A 14,232-nucleotide genomic window follows, 5' to 3' on the forward strand; every position below is an offset into this window, starting at 1 on the left:
TCTTTATAAACTGAAGATTGAAGAATTGTAATCTAACGAAAACATAACCTGTTTTTCATATTATTTGGCTAAGTACACCCTGGTCTGGTCTGGTTTGGTTTGCCCCTCGACGACCCGTTTACCCGAAAAGGTGTAAGAGTTTGAAGGTCGCCGGAGTGGGGTGGGAGAGAGAACAATTATTTATTTATTGAAAGGCTTACAATCATCGCCAGAATATGGGCTGTAATTAAAGGTAGTTCAGTTGACTGAAATAAGAAATTTAAATAGCAAGCAAACCAATTCTGGATTCAGGAAACTACATTGAAAATTACATAGAGAAAGCAGTAACGCACATAAACATAAAAATAATGTCACAATGTCCAAAGGACGGAAGATATTGTATACTGTACAGAATATCAAACAACGTATCGATACGTGGCTAAGTATCTTATAAAATTCATGCTTTTTATGTTTCCAATTTGTGTCGATGATATATAAGTGTTATTTTTAAAAATAATTTTAAAAAATAGAATAACCAATCCTCTCTCTATATATAAAACGCTAAAATAAGAGGCATAGAAATAATTCTTATTACTTATTACCTAATGGCTACAATAGAAGGTAAAGAAATCGCCATATGAACGTTTCCGATTGCTTTTACAACTATGTTTCATTCGGCGCTTGGTTTAGTCAGTTCATGGAACTGCGAAATATTATTAGAAATGCTTGGATAAGGGCTCTCCGTGCCATCGAGGCCTCTATTCAATAAGAGAAAAAAAGATTTTGTATTTCAAATACACTGACAGACGTCTGAATTTGTATTTCTTGAGTACTCTTCATACAGTTGAAACATTAAGCCAGCAGAATACTCAACTTAATTTTGATTGGTCTAGGATTTTATTACCGTGTACATTAGTAGTAACATTTATCCATTCTTCTTTATGAAGCAAAGAAAGCAATGATATTATGTTTTGGTTCGTGATTTTCCCTAACGTTAATCTTAAAAAAAGACGTTATTACTCAATAGAATTAAAATTCATGAAATCTTAATACTAAAAATATACTGTTTGTTAAATAATAAGTATTACCTTACAAGTACAATTATTTTTGATAGCGTGAAGAAAAAGTAAATAAAGTGCCAAGACAATTAAAATTCTATCTGACTTCATACAGGCATATAAATCGATTGAGAACTTTCGAATTTAAATTTTGTTTCAAAATAACTTTGAGACGAAGAACATTCAATCGAAATCCTTAAAATCCATAACAATTTTATTTAAATATTAAAGATAACAAAAAGTTGTGTTGTTTTCTGTCTTCAAAGATAACCATAGAAACTGATCGAATTTATATCCATTCTTCTTCTTTTACGATCTCATAATTCTCTTGTTTTTATCGCTAACACATTTTCTGTTTCAGCTGTAGTCTTTTTTTTTTCTTTTTCGTTTTCTATTTCAGCTGCAGACTGTTTTTTTAATCTTCAATGAAGTCGTTTTATATTTTTTCAGTGACTTCCAATGATAGCGAAATGAAGTTTTAGATTAAAACCGAGGTTCTGAGCACGCAAGCATAATAAGTAATATTGAGAACCTTTGAAACTAAATGAGAAACAATACCCTAGAGTGCCTTAGGATATAATTCATTTGTATCAGTCAGTTTTGCGGTGAAATATACAGTTATTGATTTACTTTGGCTTCAGTACTTTTTGATATATAATAAGCTGGAAAGCGACTGACTATTTAATTGTATAGTTAGTTTCTTAAACGCATTTATTTCATTTTAATCTACTTTCATTCATTTCTAATATGTTGCAATTTTTTAAATTTATTTATTTCTGCATTCTTCAAATCAATAATTCCTTTAATATTTTTAGAATTTAAATATCAATTAAATAATAAGTTTGTTTTTACACGTTTTCAATTCATTTGATTTGCTCCATTCCGATAATGATGGTATTTATCAATAGACTTTCTCCTGACTTTCTCATGAGTTATTTTTTCTGATTTTGTGTATGTGTATTTTTGATAATACACGATTTTGATATTATTATTACTTTATTACCCATGCCCTGGTATTGTATTAATCAAACTTTAAATCTATGCTGATGACGTCACTATATAGTATACTTGAGAAAAAAATGATTTCAAGAATCCAAAGTACTCATAATAATGAATCACAATTTAAAAAATGAAAATAATTAAAATATTACACTTTTTAACACGGCAATAAAAATCGATTTTATATCAAAAATTATTTTGATTACAACTATTATCTCTGTTTGCATTCTCACGATGTAATTTTCTACAAAAGAGATTAAAATTAAATATTTCTAAAACCATGAACATGATTAATTATCAAATTTTTAATGATACAACCAATTTAAAATATAGTAACAATGTTATATTTAAATTTTATTCATGCGTTTTTTAAAAAAATTTATTTTAAAAATTAAACTTTAATTATATGACTGAGTTTACATACATCGGGAAAAAATACATTTAATAACATCGTGATTCATGTGAATATAAATATAGCAACTAAAACAAAGAAGAGCATTGTTGCAAAATGTAATTAAAATATTTTGAAGATTTATTAAAATTAGAGGAAAAGTGTGCCTATATTAAATTCAATAATTAAATACTATAATTTAAATATCTAGTTTGTTTTATTATATAGGGTGTTCATTAATTATTGTCGGGGTTTCCGTACCTCATAACTTTCGAATAAAAAATATTACGCAAAAACCGATTACGTATTCGTAAATTACAACTCAAAGAATTTTATTAATGATATTAAAGTGCAAAGCTTGCACAATTTGCACTTTGTAGGCATTCAGCTGAAGGCGATTATGTATTCGTAAATTCGCTGAACAAATTTTGACTTTCGATAATCGTGCGGGTTCTCCGAGCCTCATATTCTACAGTTATGTTTATTCACTTTTTCTGACACATGAAAAGTGGATTCGTCACTGAAGAACCATTTCCGAAGGTAATTTTCATCATCCTCAATTCGAGTCAAAATTTGTTCAGCGAATTTACGAATACATAATCGCCTTCAGCTGAATGCCTACGAAGTGCAAATTGTGCAAGCTTTACACTTTAATATCATTAATAAAATTCTTTGAGTTGTAATTTACGAATACGTAATCGGTTTTTGCTTAATATTTTTTATTCGAAAGTTATGAGATACGGAAACCCCGACAATAATTAATGAACACCCTGTATATTCTATTCGAATCATAATTTTAATATCCTATTTGTGGAGTTTTATCCTATCCTATTTTTGGAAAAGTGTTTTTGCAATAAAATGCGTTGAAATTATTGAGGATTAAACGATAAAATTATTTAATTTCTAACTTAATTTAGTTGAGAATTGTGAATACCAATCCAGTTTTAACATACATGATAGATGGAAATATATTTTCAAATTTATTAGATGATAAAAATAAAGACTTCAGAGACATTATCTTTCAAAATGTTTGCAAAAAAATTGCTATGATATGTAAATCCCCATTCATCACGGGTATTGTATTCATATTCATTAGGTATTCATTTGCCCAAAAAAATAAAATAAAAGGGAGTTTCAAATGCAATATTTTTCCTTTCTACAAAATAAATTCTCTGCATTCTATACATTTGGGTTCTTTTTCCAAGAAGAAAGAGTGGATTATATTTATTTTATACAATTATAAATAGCAAATATTAAAACTAGTTTTTATAAACCTAATTTTGTCATATAACTCTCAGAAATATCCTTTAGATGGAATATAAAAGACATATGCAATTTATATAATTAAATTTTGTCTTATATCAATATTCCAAACTTCAGTTGGAATTTTCTTGTGTGAGGACATTTTAATTATTAAAATTTGCTTCTTCCTTTGAATTTTAATCTCTTATTCTATTCAAAGACTTCGCCGTGAATTAAGAATGCGAATTTAAAGAGTTCTCCTCTTGATGTTTTTTAATTTTAATTCTTTGAAACATTAGAAATTGTTATTTTTATAGCAATCTCCGATAACTGTAAAGGAAATTATTTATGAAGCATTTATTATATTATTCTACACAGTCGTATTTATACTATTGTTTATTCAGAGTAAATTGATATTTTCAGAAATTAAATTTTACAGAATTAAAGGAAAACGCATTTGCAAATCTACAGCATTTCATTATGTTTCATACATTTTAAAATAGGGAATGTAATATTATAAAAGACTGTCCAAAGATAAAGGCAGATAAAATATACTTTTTGTTACACTGTAGAAACAACATAAACATAATTTTATATCCGTCAGTATTCTGCAAAACATTTATATGAAAGATGGATTAAATTTATGAATTTCAAATGATGCCATAATTTTTCTTCCAAGTGTTGTTTTATTTCAGTAAATAAAAAGTATGTAAAAAAATCTTTAAAATAGATGGTAAATAAACTTACAGAACTAAATTCATTAAAATATACTGGAAGATTCCTATTGTTATATTAAGTTTTTATCATATTTAAATAAAGCTTTTTTTGCTAACTAAACATTCTTTAAAAGCTAGGGAAAGAAAATAATCGAAATAGAATAGGTATAATTTTTCTGGGTAATTGACCCACATTTCTGTTAGGTTTCGGTGCAGAATTTCTGGTTTTTAAATGACGAAATAAAAGGAAATCTATAAATATTACTAAACAAATATTTTTAAAATAAAAATAAAATTCCTGGTTTAATATATTTTTGTGGCTAATCTGCAACTAGAAGAATACAACAATATAGAATTTGAAACCATTTTGTACTAATATTTATAGATAGGATTTTATAAAATTTTACAGTGAAATATAACTTGAATTTAAATTATCACAACTTTTATAGAAAAGTGCACAATTGTGTAAAAGTTGTTAGCTAATGATCTGACAGATAGAGACGGGATCTTAAATTCATACATCTGAGTTATTTCATGGAACTTTTAGTGATCACCCTGACCATTCCGAGAGAAAACAACCCAAACCATGATTCCACTTCTTTTTTTTTCAATAATTGAAAATTGTTGGTATCTGGTGTCTTACTCCCTTCTTATGGATTCCTTCCCAGAATGATGAAAAGTTTACAGAGGCAAAATGTTTTGCTATTTTCAGCTTAAATTGATATTACTCGATCACCGATTAACTCTATCAATACAGAAAGGCCCCAAACTCCCGTTTTAGGAAGCTACAGAAGCCACCAAAGTTATCTGGATAGCACTGCAAAATTCCTGCCCTCTTTCGCTAAGTATGATTGACTGAATACCCGAGGTGCGCGCTTTGTTCGTTAGAGGCTTTCCCTAATTGAGTTTAAGGGACAGGGAGCTTTTCTAAAAATATTCTAATATTATCTGATTATATTAGGTTCTTGCTTGTATTTTAATCAGCAACATCTATTGGTAAACATGCGAAGTATCTGTATAAACGACGATGGTTTTGGGTTTTACCAATTTACTATTACTTTATTGTTATCCATTTTGAAAGTTTTCTATTTAGTATTATTGAGTTATTCAGTGTATAAAGATCCCAATCATAGAATGCTCGAGATTGCCTTTTCGGCATTCATTGCTTTTTTAGTATGATTTGAAGAAATCTGCTATAAAAGCCCATCAGACACTTTTAGAAACATATGGTGTTGCTGCTCCGTCATATCCCAATTGTCGGTTTTGATTTAAATGATTTACGAAAGGTGATCTCGATGTCAATGACAAAGAACGCCTTGGTGGACCAAAAAAAATCGAAGACAATCAATTGCAAAACTTATTGGACCAGCATAGAAAAAAATGGCAGAAAATGATTGAAAATATTTTGATTGATATACCACTTTTTCTCAATAAATGCCTTTTTAAAGTGAAAGAATGATTAAAATACATGCAAGCATCTAATATATATGCTTAATAACTATCAATTAAGAGCAGACTTCTTTTTAATATTAACCTCTTAAGAACCTAGACTGTCATTGCGGTTTTAAAACGGAAAGGAGAGAAACTTGATCTTCCAATATTCTGAAAAACCTGAACTAAAATTATCTGAGGAAGGAGACGATTAATAGGTACAAGTAGTCGTCTTGCATAAAATTTTCGATTTTGATGACATTTTTTTTATAATGTAGTAGCTACTCTGTTAAGGCGAAGTGCCCTGAAATAAGCTGAGACAAAGAAGTGATCATTTTTCTTAAGTCTAAAAAGGCTTGAAAGCGAGAAGTTCAAAGATAATAATACTATATTATTTCTCTCCTTGCTGTGCTGATTACGAAATCATCTGGGAATATTAGCAAGAAAAGATACTTTAATCTTTGCTTCATCAAGTTACATAGCTATTTTAGTCATAGAAGACGCGTGAGAAATATTTGCTTCCCATTCAGTAAACCTTTTTAAACTCTTTTGTCCATAATTATTTTGTCATAATTTTTAAAGTTTTTAATAAATAAGGAGTTAATTGCTCCCTGTCGCCCTGTAGATCCAAATATTAATTTGTGTTATGGTGATTAACGTGTTAATTAAATACCGGTGATTATAAAAACTACCCCGATATATCAGATTGTAACTATTATACCGTTTGCAGGAAAGGAAAAAAATGTTGGTTGCTTTTGAGATATGCGCTCAAGAATCATATGAAAAACAACGGTTGAACTCTAACACTTACAGTTACAGAGACAAAGCTTCAAAATTTTCAAATGGCAGCACCTCTTCATAATCAAAACTACTAAATAGCGTTAGAAATTGTACTTATAGCTTTAAAATCCGTAGCAGTAGAAAGCCTAAGAAGAAAAGATAAAACTGCAGCAGAGAAGCAACAAGAAGCACTACATTTTATTGTATTTCACAAATTTTCTACTTGACCGATGACTTCAATCACAATGACGTTTTTCATGCGGTAAATGATGACTAGAACCAAAGCAAGTATCAAACCGAAATGAATCTGTTGAAATTCACTTTCCCGGTAGGCACACCACAGTTGTTTTTTCTTCTTAGTCTGTCTACCGCTGGCGATTTTTATGCTATAAGCACCGTTCTAAAGCTATTTATTGTTTTTTGTTGTGGAGAACACATTCCAATAAAAAAAGTCAGTGCTGCTATTTGAAAATTTTGAAATTTTGTTTGTAAATGTTTTTCATATGATTCTTGAGCGTATTACCTCAAAATACTTTGAATCGGAATTTTATTCCTTTCCTGTGAACGGTATGATAGTTAAGGTCTCATATATTAGAACAATTTTTTTCTATAATCATTCGTGTGTTACAATAATTCAAGTCCAACCGTTAATTTATCAAGGTCATTGCAGCTTGTTGTTTTCCAATATCCATTGACTGCTACTTCGCCGGTCAGAAAAGTCCAAATCCATCTTACCAGTGTGAACGAGTGCTTCTTCCCAAATCATTAGATACAGACAAATAACTATGGCTTCCGTTGGGCTGTTAATACCGCTGTCATTACTCACAGTTAGCTGTCGACAAAGAAAAAGCAGAATGAAATCATCCGCAGTGTCTCGAGCCAATGGGTTAATGTCCTTTGCTAATAACACGCAGAGAATGGATGGCAACGAACGATGACGATTACGATTGCGTTAATCCGAAAGGCTTTCCGCGCTCTTCGCAGGAATTTCCGCCTTTGTGTTCTTCTTTGTTGCGTCTCTTCTGTTCCATTTTTATTGTAATCAATAAACAAGGGCAATTTCATATATCAGTACTAGTTTGGGTCCAGGACTATTTGATGGAAGAGTCTAGGATTACCATACTTTTTCTATATGGAAATGGAGGGAAAAGATATGAATTGCAAAGACAAATTGTCTGAAAAATAAATTAAATCACGGATGTGTAGAAGATGAGAAGACCAGAGATTCTGAATTCTAAGTCAAAATTCTGAAGACTTCGAACTCTTAAACCAGGAGTTATATTTTTTTAAAAATAAAATTGAATTGAAATTCGGGCCACTCTTCATTATGGGAAAAAGAGACAACAAAACGGAAGTGTGAGTTAACAGCTGTTTTTTTACAATTATATCAGTTTTCAAAAGTTCGAGATTTAAACTTTCTATATAATATTTCTTATATGATTTATGTTTAATACTTCGAATTTCTTTTTTATTTATTGTGTTTTAATTCTTGTCTTGCCCCATTAACAGTAAATCGACTCATTCCATATTCAGATATTGGCATCACTTTTCAGTATGGACCAAAGAGACAGGAAAACGGAAGTTTAAAAGTTGACAGCGTGTTTTGTTTCAAATATATTGAGTTTTCAAAATTTGGAAATTTAAATTTTATATGTTATAATTCTTAAATAATCTCTCTTTAACTCTTGGATATTCTTTTCTATTTATTATTTTTTTAATTTCTTGCTTTGTCTCATTATCAATAAATTAGTCATCCCATATTCAGAAATGCTATAGAGTGTGCACATCAAACTGCCTGCATAGATATTGTAAATCCTGAATATTACCAACTTTAAAGATGAGGAACTCTAATGGCATGGCAGTTATACTATCTGGGTTTAGTTTAGTTATATTAACGTCTCGGTGTAAAGCAATACTAGGGCTATTTTGAAACGGACTTCGTAATTTTGAACCGCGGTCAGATGAGAGGACGACACCTGAGCTGGCAGCCCCCGCTCCACATCACACCACATCAGCGGGAGGACGTTTGGCCCTGACGGATTTAACGCGCAGCAGACCCCCCGTCCTTACACGACGATTCTTAGGTGGAATTGGGTCTCGAACCTGAAATCATACAACACACGAGCCGAGAACTTACCACCAGACCAACGCGGCCCCTACACTATCTGGGGAGAATGAATAAGTTTTAACTTTAAATTAAACATATTATGATAAAAATATATGATATAAACTACAATTTATAATACATTAAAGCTATATAATATAAATTACAAATTTCAGAGCGAAATTTTCAACGATATTGTAAATGCGTTTTCACTGATTAGACGAAAATTAATTTATTGAAAATCTTTGAATATTATTCGAGTAATGGATCAAAAAGGATATCATAAGTAAATCTTTTTAGGTTATAACTGATATCAAAAATTTTAAATATATAAATAGACAGCGATTTTTTTTTATTTACATCAGATATTAATGTATTTTATATATATTTTCAGCTTCTAAAGGATGCGAGTTTCCTGAAAGATGGACTGGGACGTGGTTTCAGAAAGGCGTCCATCCGCCTATCAAGATACAGAAAGATATATTTTCATTCAAAGGGAAATGCTTAGCAGCAGATAGTCACATGTTTTACATTGAAGACACGTAAGTTTATATTTCTTAGATATTTTCAGCAATCATAATTACACATAAGTAATATTTATTAGATATTTTTTGTCATCATAATTGCACGTAAGTGCATATTTATTAGATATTTTTTGTCGTCATAATTACACGTAATTGTATATTTATTAGATATTTTTTGCAATCATAATTGCACGTAAGTGTTTATTTATTAGTTATTTTTTGCAATCATAATTACACATAAGAGTATATTTTAGTTATTTTTTGCAATCATAATTACACATAAGGATATATACATTAGATGTTTTTGCAATCATAATTACACGTAAGTGTATATTTTAGTTATTTTTTGCAATCATAATTACACGTAGGTGTATATTCATTAGATATTTTTTGCAATCATAATTACATGTAAGTATATATTTATTAGATACTTTTTCCAATCATAATTAGATGAAGGCAATTTCATGCTTGTATAACACATGTTAAATCCGTACTATGATTTGCCATTAAAATTAACTGTGAGCTTTGCAGGAACTGAAAGGATAAAATGTCCCTGATGGCGTAAAATAATGCGAAGTTAGTTCGAAATTCGCGCATTCATATTTGCTATGCAATTCAAATCAGATTAATTTCAATAAAGAAAAAGGAATTCACAAATTTTGGAACTTTTATTGTAAAAAAATGTAAAATTCATATATTTTTTTATACACCTTTACCAGTTCTATCTACCTTAATTCTGGCGAGGACCATGGAAAGTATACTTTCTACAATGAACTTTGTATTAACTTGTATAGATTGGAATAAGTTCTGTCAAATTTTTAAACAAGGCAGAAACTGAGATGATTCATTTCCTGTCTTGCTAAAATGATGCGTCTTAATTTGTTATTTAATTATTAATTTATCAAATCAATTAATTAATTAAAAGAAATTTATCTAAAAACTTAATGAATCCCTTTTTTGAAGCCAATTTTTCAGCCCTAAAAACATTTTATTATACAATCCCCAGAAAAAAAAAAGACTTTTCAAAGAGTATAAAGCACATGGAATTTAGTTTAGTTTAGTTATATTAACGTCCCGATTGAAGCAACACTAGGGCTATTTTGGGACGGACCTCGTAATTTTGAACCGCGGTCGGATGACGAGGACGACATCTGAGCTGGCACCCCCTCTCCACACCACACCTGCGGGAGGACGTTTGGTCATGACGGATTTAACGTGCAACAGACCCCCTTACACGACGGTTCTTTGATGGAATCGGGTCAAGAACCTGAAACCCTCCGGTTCCGAAGCCGAGACTTTACCACCGGGCCACCGTGGGCCATAAAGCACATGGAAGCAATGCAGATGATTCATAATTATATAAATTACATAAAACAAGGCAAAATAATCCATTCAGAGCATTAATAATATTTTGTAATGAAAATAATGTAAACCTTTATTTATAAAATGAATTAAAAGTAAATGTAATTTTGATGAATAAGTCTTTATAAGCTCAAAATATTAACTTATTACTTTCTTTACGCTTTCCCTTCTATTATTTTATTATAATTTCTAAAGTTTGTAGAAAACCAAACGAAACGAGAAATAGACGAAGAATTATTTAAAAATAATATTATCATAATTGTATAATCAATTAAAAACTAATAAACAAAAAGCTATTTGGAACAACACCACAAAAGAAAATGTTAATAGTTAATGAAATAATATTTTTTTTTTTTTTTGAAATCATACTTTTAACCGTAACCTGCTCCATATGCATAAAAAGATATAATTCACACGTAATGTCTCTGAAATAAAATTATATGCTTGCTTATTTAACAATAATTTTCGATTTCTCCCAATATAATTATTTAGAATGAGTTTTAATGGCCAACGACAATGGATGGCCTCAAAATAAATAGGCTTGAGCCAAAATAAATATTTGGCACAAAATAAATGGAAGCTTGTTACGCTGTAAAGAAATTAGGATTTATTTGTAAGCCTCCAGAATACAAATAAAAGTAATATAAAATTGACTTTATGCAAGAAAAGTGAAAACTTCCTAGAAGTTGGAGGGTTAGTACTAATTTTAAACTGCTTAAAATTAAATTACTTTGCATCAATTGTTTTAATTCCATTAGATATTTTTAGTTGAAAAAAACTTAAGACGATTAAATATCAGATCAAAAACCATTATTGAAAGTTTAATTTTTATGCTTTCAATTTCTTATTTCTTTAAACCGATTCAATATAAAAAAAAGACGTGAAATAGAATGAAAAAAAATTAAAACTTTCTTCAATTTATGTTTAGGTACATAAGCAAATATATAACAAAAATAAATAAGAAAATGCAAATGTAATTAAGAAAAAGAAAACGCTAAAAAAGCTTAAAATGAGAATTAAGAATGGACCAATTTAGTTTCAAAATTGAATTTTAAATGAAGCGAATCAGAATTCAGGTAATTACAAACTGAAAGTGCTCGTTTTCTAAAAGAATGAGTGAAACGAAAAGAAACACGTTACTTTATCCTCTTTTTGAATTTCAAACAATAATGTTTCCATGCGAAAAAAATATTTTTGTTCATATTTTTCTTAATTTCTAAAATTAAGAAGACAAATATAATCTACAATCGTTTTTTCGTATAATAGTATGTTTTACAGGATTAAATAACATTAAAGAAGGAAATATGGCACAAAGATAAAATTGCCGTAAAAAATATGGCCGTCAAGATAAAATTGCTATAAATGGAATGTCATTTTATGACAACTTGTTTAAATTAAATATTTTGCTCTTTAGGGATTTTGAAAATTTTCCAAGGCAAGAAATAACATCGTTGCACATGAAATGAACCGAATTACTTTTGTATTATGATTATTTTAAATAAAAAGAACGAAATTCCAAGCCTAATTAGGATTTTATGGAAACTCCTAGTTGCCTATTTATTCATATTTTTTGATAATATCTTTGTTATAAATTATTTGCATCCTTTGCTACTTATTTCGAAAATAAAATTTATAAATTTCTCTTTCTTGCGAAAGTCAAAAGAGATTTTATTATATGAATTAGTGTTAAACCAAGAGGTGTTTTATATGTTCCAATTTTTCTAATAATTACACAACATAGTTTGCCATTTTTAAGCATTTCGTAATATCAGTGAGAACAAATATGCATTTTGCATATATTTGCTTTGACTGACAAGATAAAAATAAAATTAGCATTAATTGAAATTTTTGAAGTTTTTGTGTTCGTTTATTTAGGAACATATAAAAAGGTTCTTAATCGATCGCCAAATTTGTTTTAAAGTTTAGTTTAGTTTAGTTATATTAACGTCGTGTTGTAAAGCAACACTAGGGATATTTTGGGACGGACCTCGTAACTTTGAACCGTGGTCAGACGACGAGGACGACACCTGAGCTGGCGCTCTCCTTCTCCACACCACACCACACCAGAGGGAAGACGTTTGGCCCTGATGGATCTAACGCGCAACAGACCCCCTTACACGACGGTTCTTCGATGAAATAGGGTCTCGAACATGAAAAAAAAAATTGTAAAACATATTTATTTATCAAAAATAATATCTGCAGAATATATGGGTAGATTTTCATACTAATACTTTCATACGGCTCACGAGCCGAGACCTGACTAATACTTACGGTATACTAATACTTACTATACTTACCTTTACTACTAATACTACGGTATACTAATACTTACGGCTCGCAAGCCGAGACCTGACCACTAGGCCACCGTGGCCCATTTTGTTTTAAAATTCATGCATTTAATTTCATTGCTATAATTTGGGCATTTGAACTGACAGTCAAAAAGTTGAAAGGTTTGATTAAAATTTAAAATGAGAGTATGATTCTCTTTATAAAATCATATTTCGAATCCCAGTTTCCTAGATTGCTGTATCACTTCGTTATCTTGTTTACTTATGCATCGGATGGATATGGTAACTTTTATTAGGTTTATTTCTGCCGAAGTGTGATGAAAATCCGTGGATTTGCTATCATCACTAATTTTATCCTTCCACTTTGTTGCCTTTTCAATTATCGCAATTACAAATACAAATAGAGCTATTATTTCAAAACTGGTTTATTCAGATTCTGGAATTTTTGAAATTTCTGAATTAAAGGAAACATCAAATTCTTTATTATTATTATTATTATTTTTTACAATACCAATTATCTATAAAAAATTCTTAAATAAGAAAGCAAAAAAAAAAAAAAAATTCTAAGAATCAATACCTATTTTATTAACCCATAACTGGGGAGGTGCGGTCTAACGATGGACTTACGCTCACCCCTATTATATTTTTAGCTCAGTCGAATGGATTGATCCTGTAGCTTCCTGTTTCTTGACTTTCAACACACGTGCACTTTTTCAACCGGTTTCAGCGGATACTTTTTAAAATAATTCAAGTATTTCTTTGCGCGACGTCTCTAAGACCGCATCTCCCTTTTAGTGTTCCAGTATTAAACAAGGCTTAGCAAGATGGCTCTAAAACTTGGTCCTCGACATATTATGCAATCGACTGATCCTCGTGAGGAAGCAGAGCTCCAGAGATTTTTAAATGAAGCAGAAAATGATTTGAGTAATGAGGATAATTGCACAGAAGATTTTTTTCAATGAAAGTTCGCATTCGGCTGATTCTGATATATATGTAAAACTATAATTAATTTTTCAAGTGATAATGTATTTGGAAAAATCTAAAATATATTAATATACCAAAAGAATATCTACAGAATTTATAGGCTGATTTTTATGCTAGTACTTAAACTTTATGCTTAAAATGTCCTTAAAAACCGATGATGTTAATAAAAAAGGGTCACTTTTACGAACTGTCAGTTTTTTTATTTCTCATATAATTGTTGCATTTTACATCATATTGTTTTCTATATACCTTTATATACTGGAAAAATAAATATGAATTAAAAATAATAAGTAATATGCTTTTTCAAGAGTATTATTTGTTGTAACATGCAATTCGAGAAGAATATGTATGTTCCAACGCATTTACTTTTTTCA

General features: G+C 29.7%; 1 protein-coding gene across 1 annotated transcript in view; it reads left to right on the forward strand.

Moving 5' to 3' along the window:
- Window positions 1-14,232, forward strand: part of LOC129969681 (uncharacterized) — a 190,133-nt gene that overhangs the window by 85,080 nt on the left and 90,821 nt on the right. The window contains exon 2 of the mRNA XM_056084347.1: window positions 9,095-9,242. Coding sequence (XP_055940322.1) covers window positions 9,095-9,242 — 148 coding nt within the window. The remainder of the gene's footprint in view (window positions 1-9,094; window positions 9,243-14,232) is intronic.

This window comes from Argiope bruennichi, chromosome 5, assembly GCF_947563725.1.
Source record: "Argiope bruennichi chromosome 5, qqArgBrue1.1, whole genome shotgun sequence".
Taxonomy (NCBI): domain Eukaryota; kingdom Metazoa; phylum Arthropoda; class Arachnida; order Araneae; family Araneidae; genus Argiope; species Argiope bruennichi.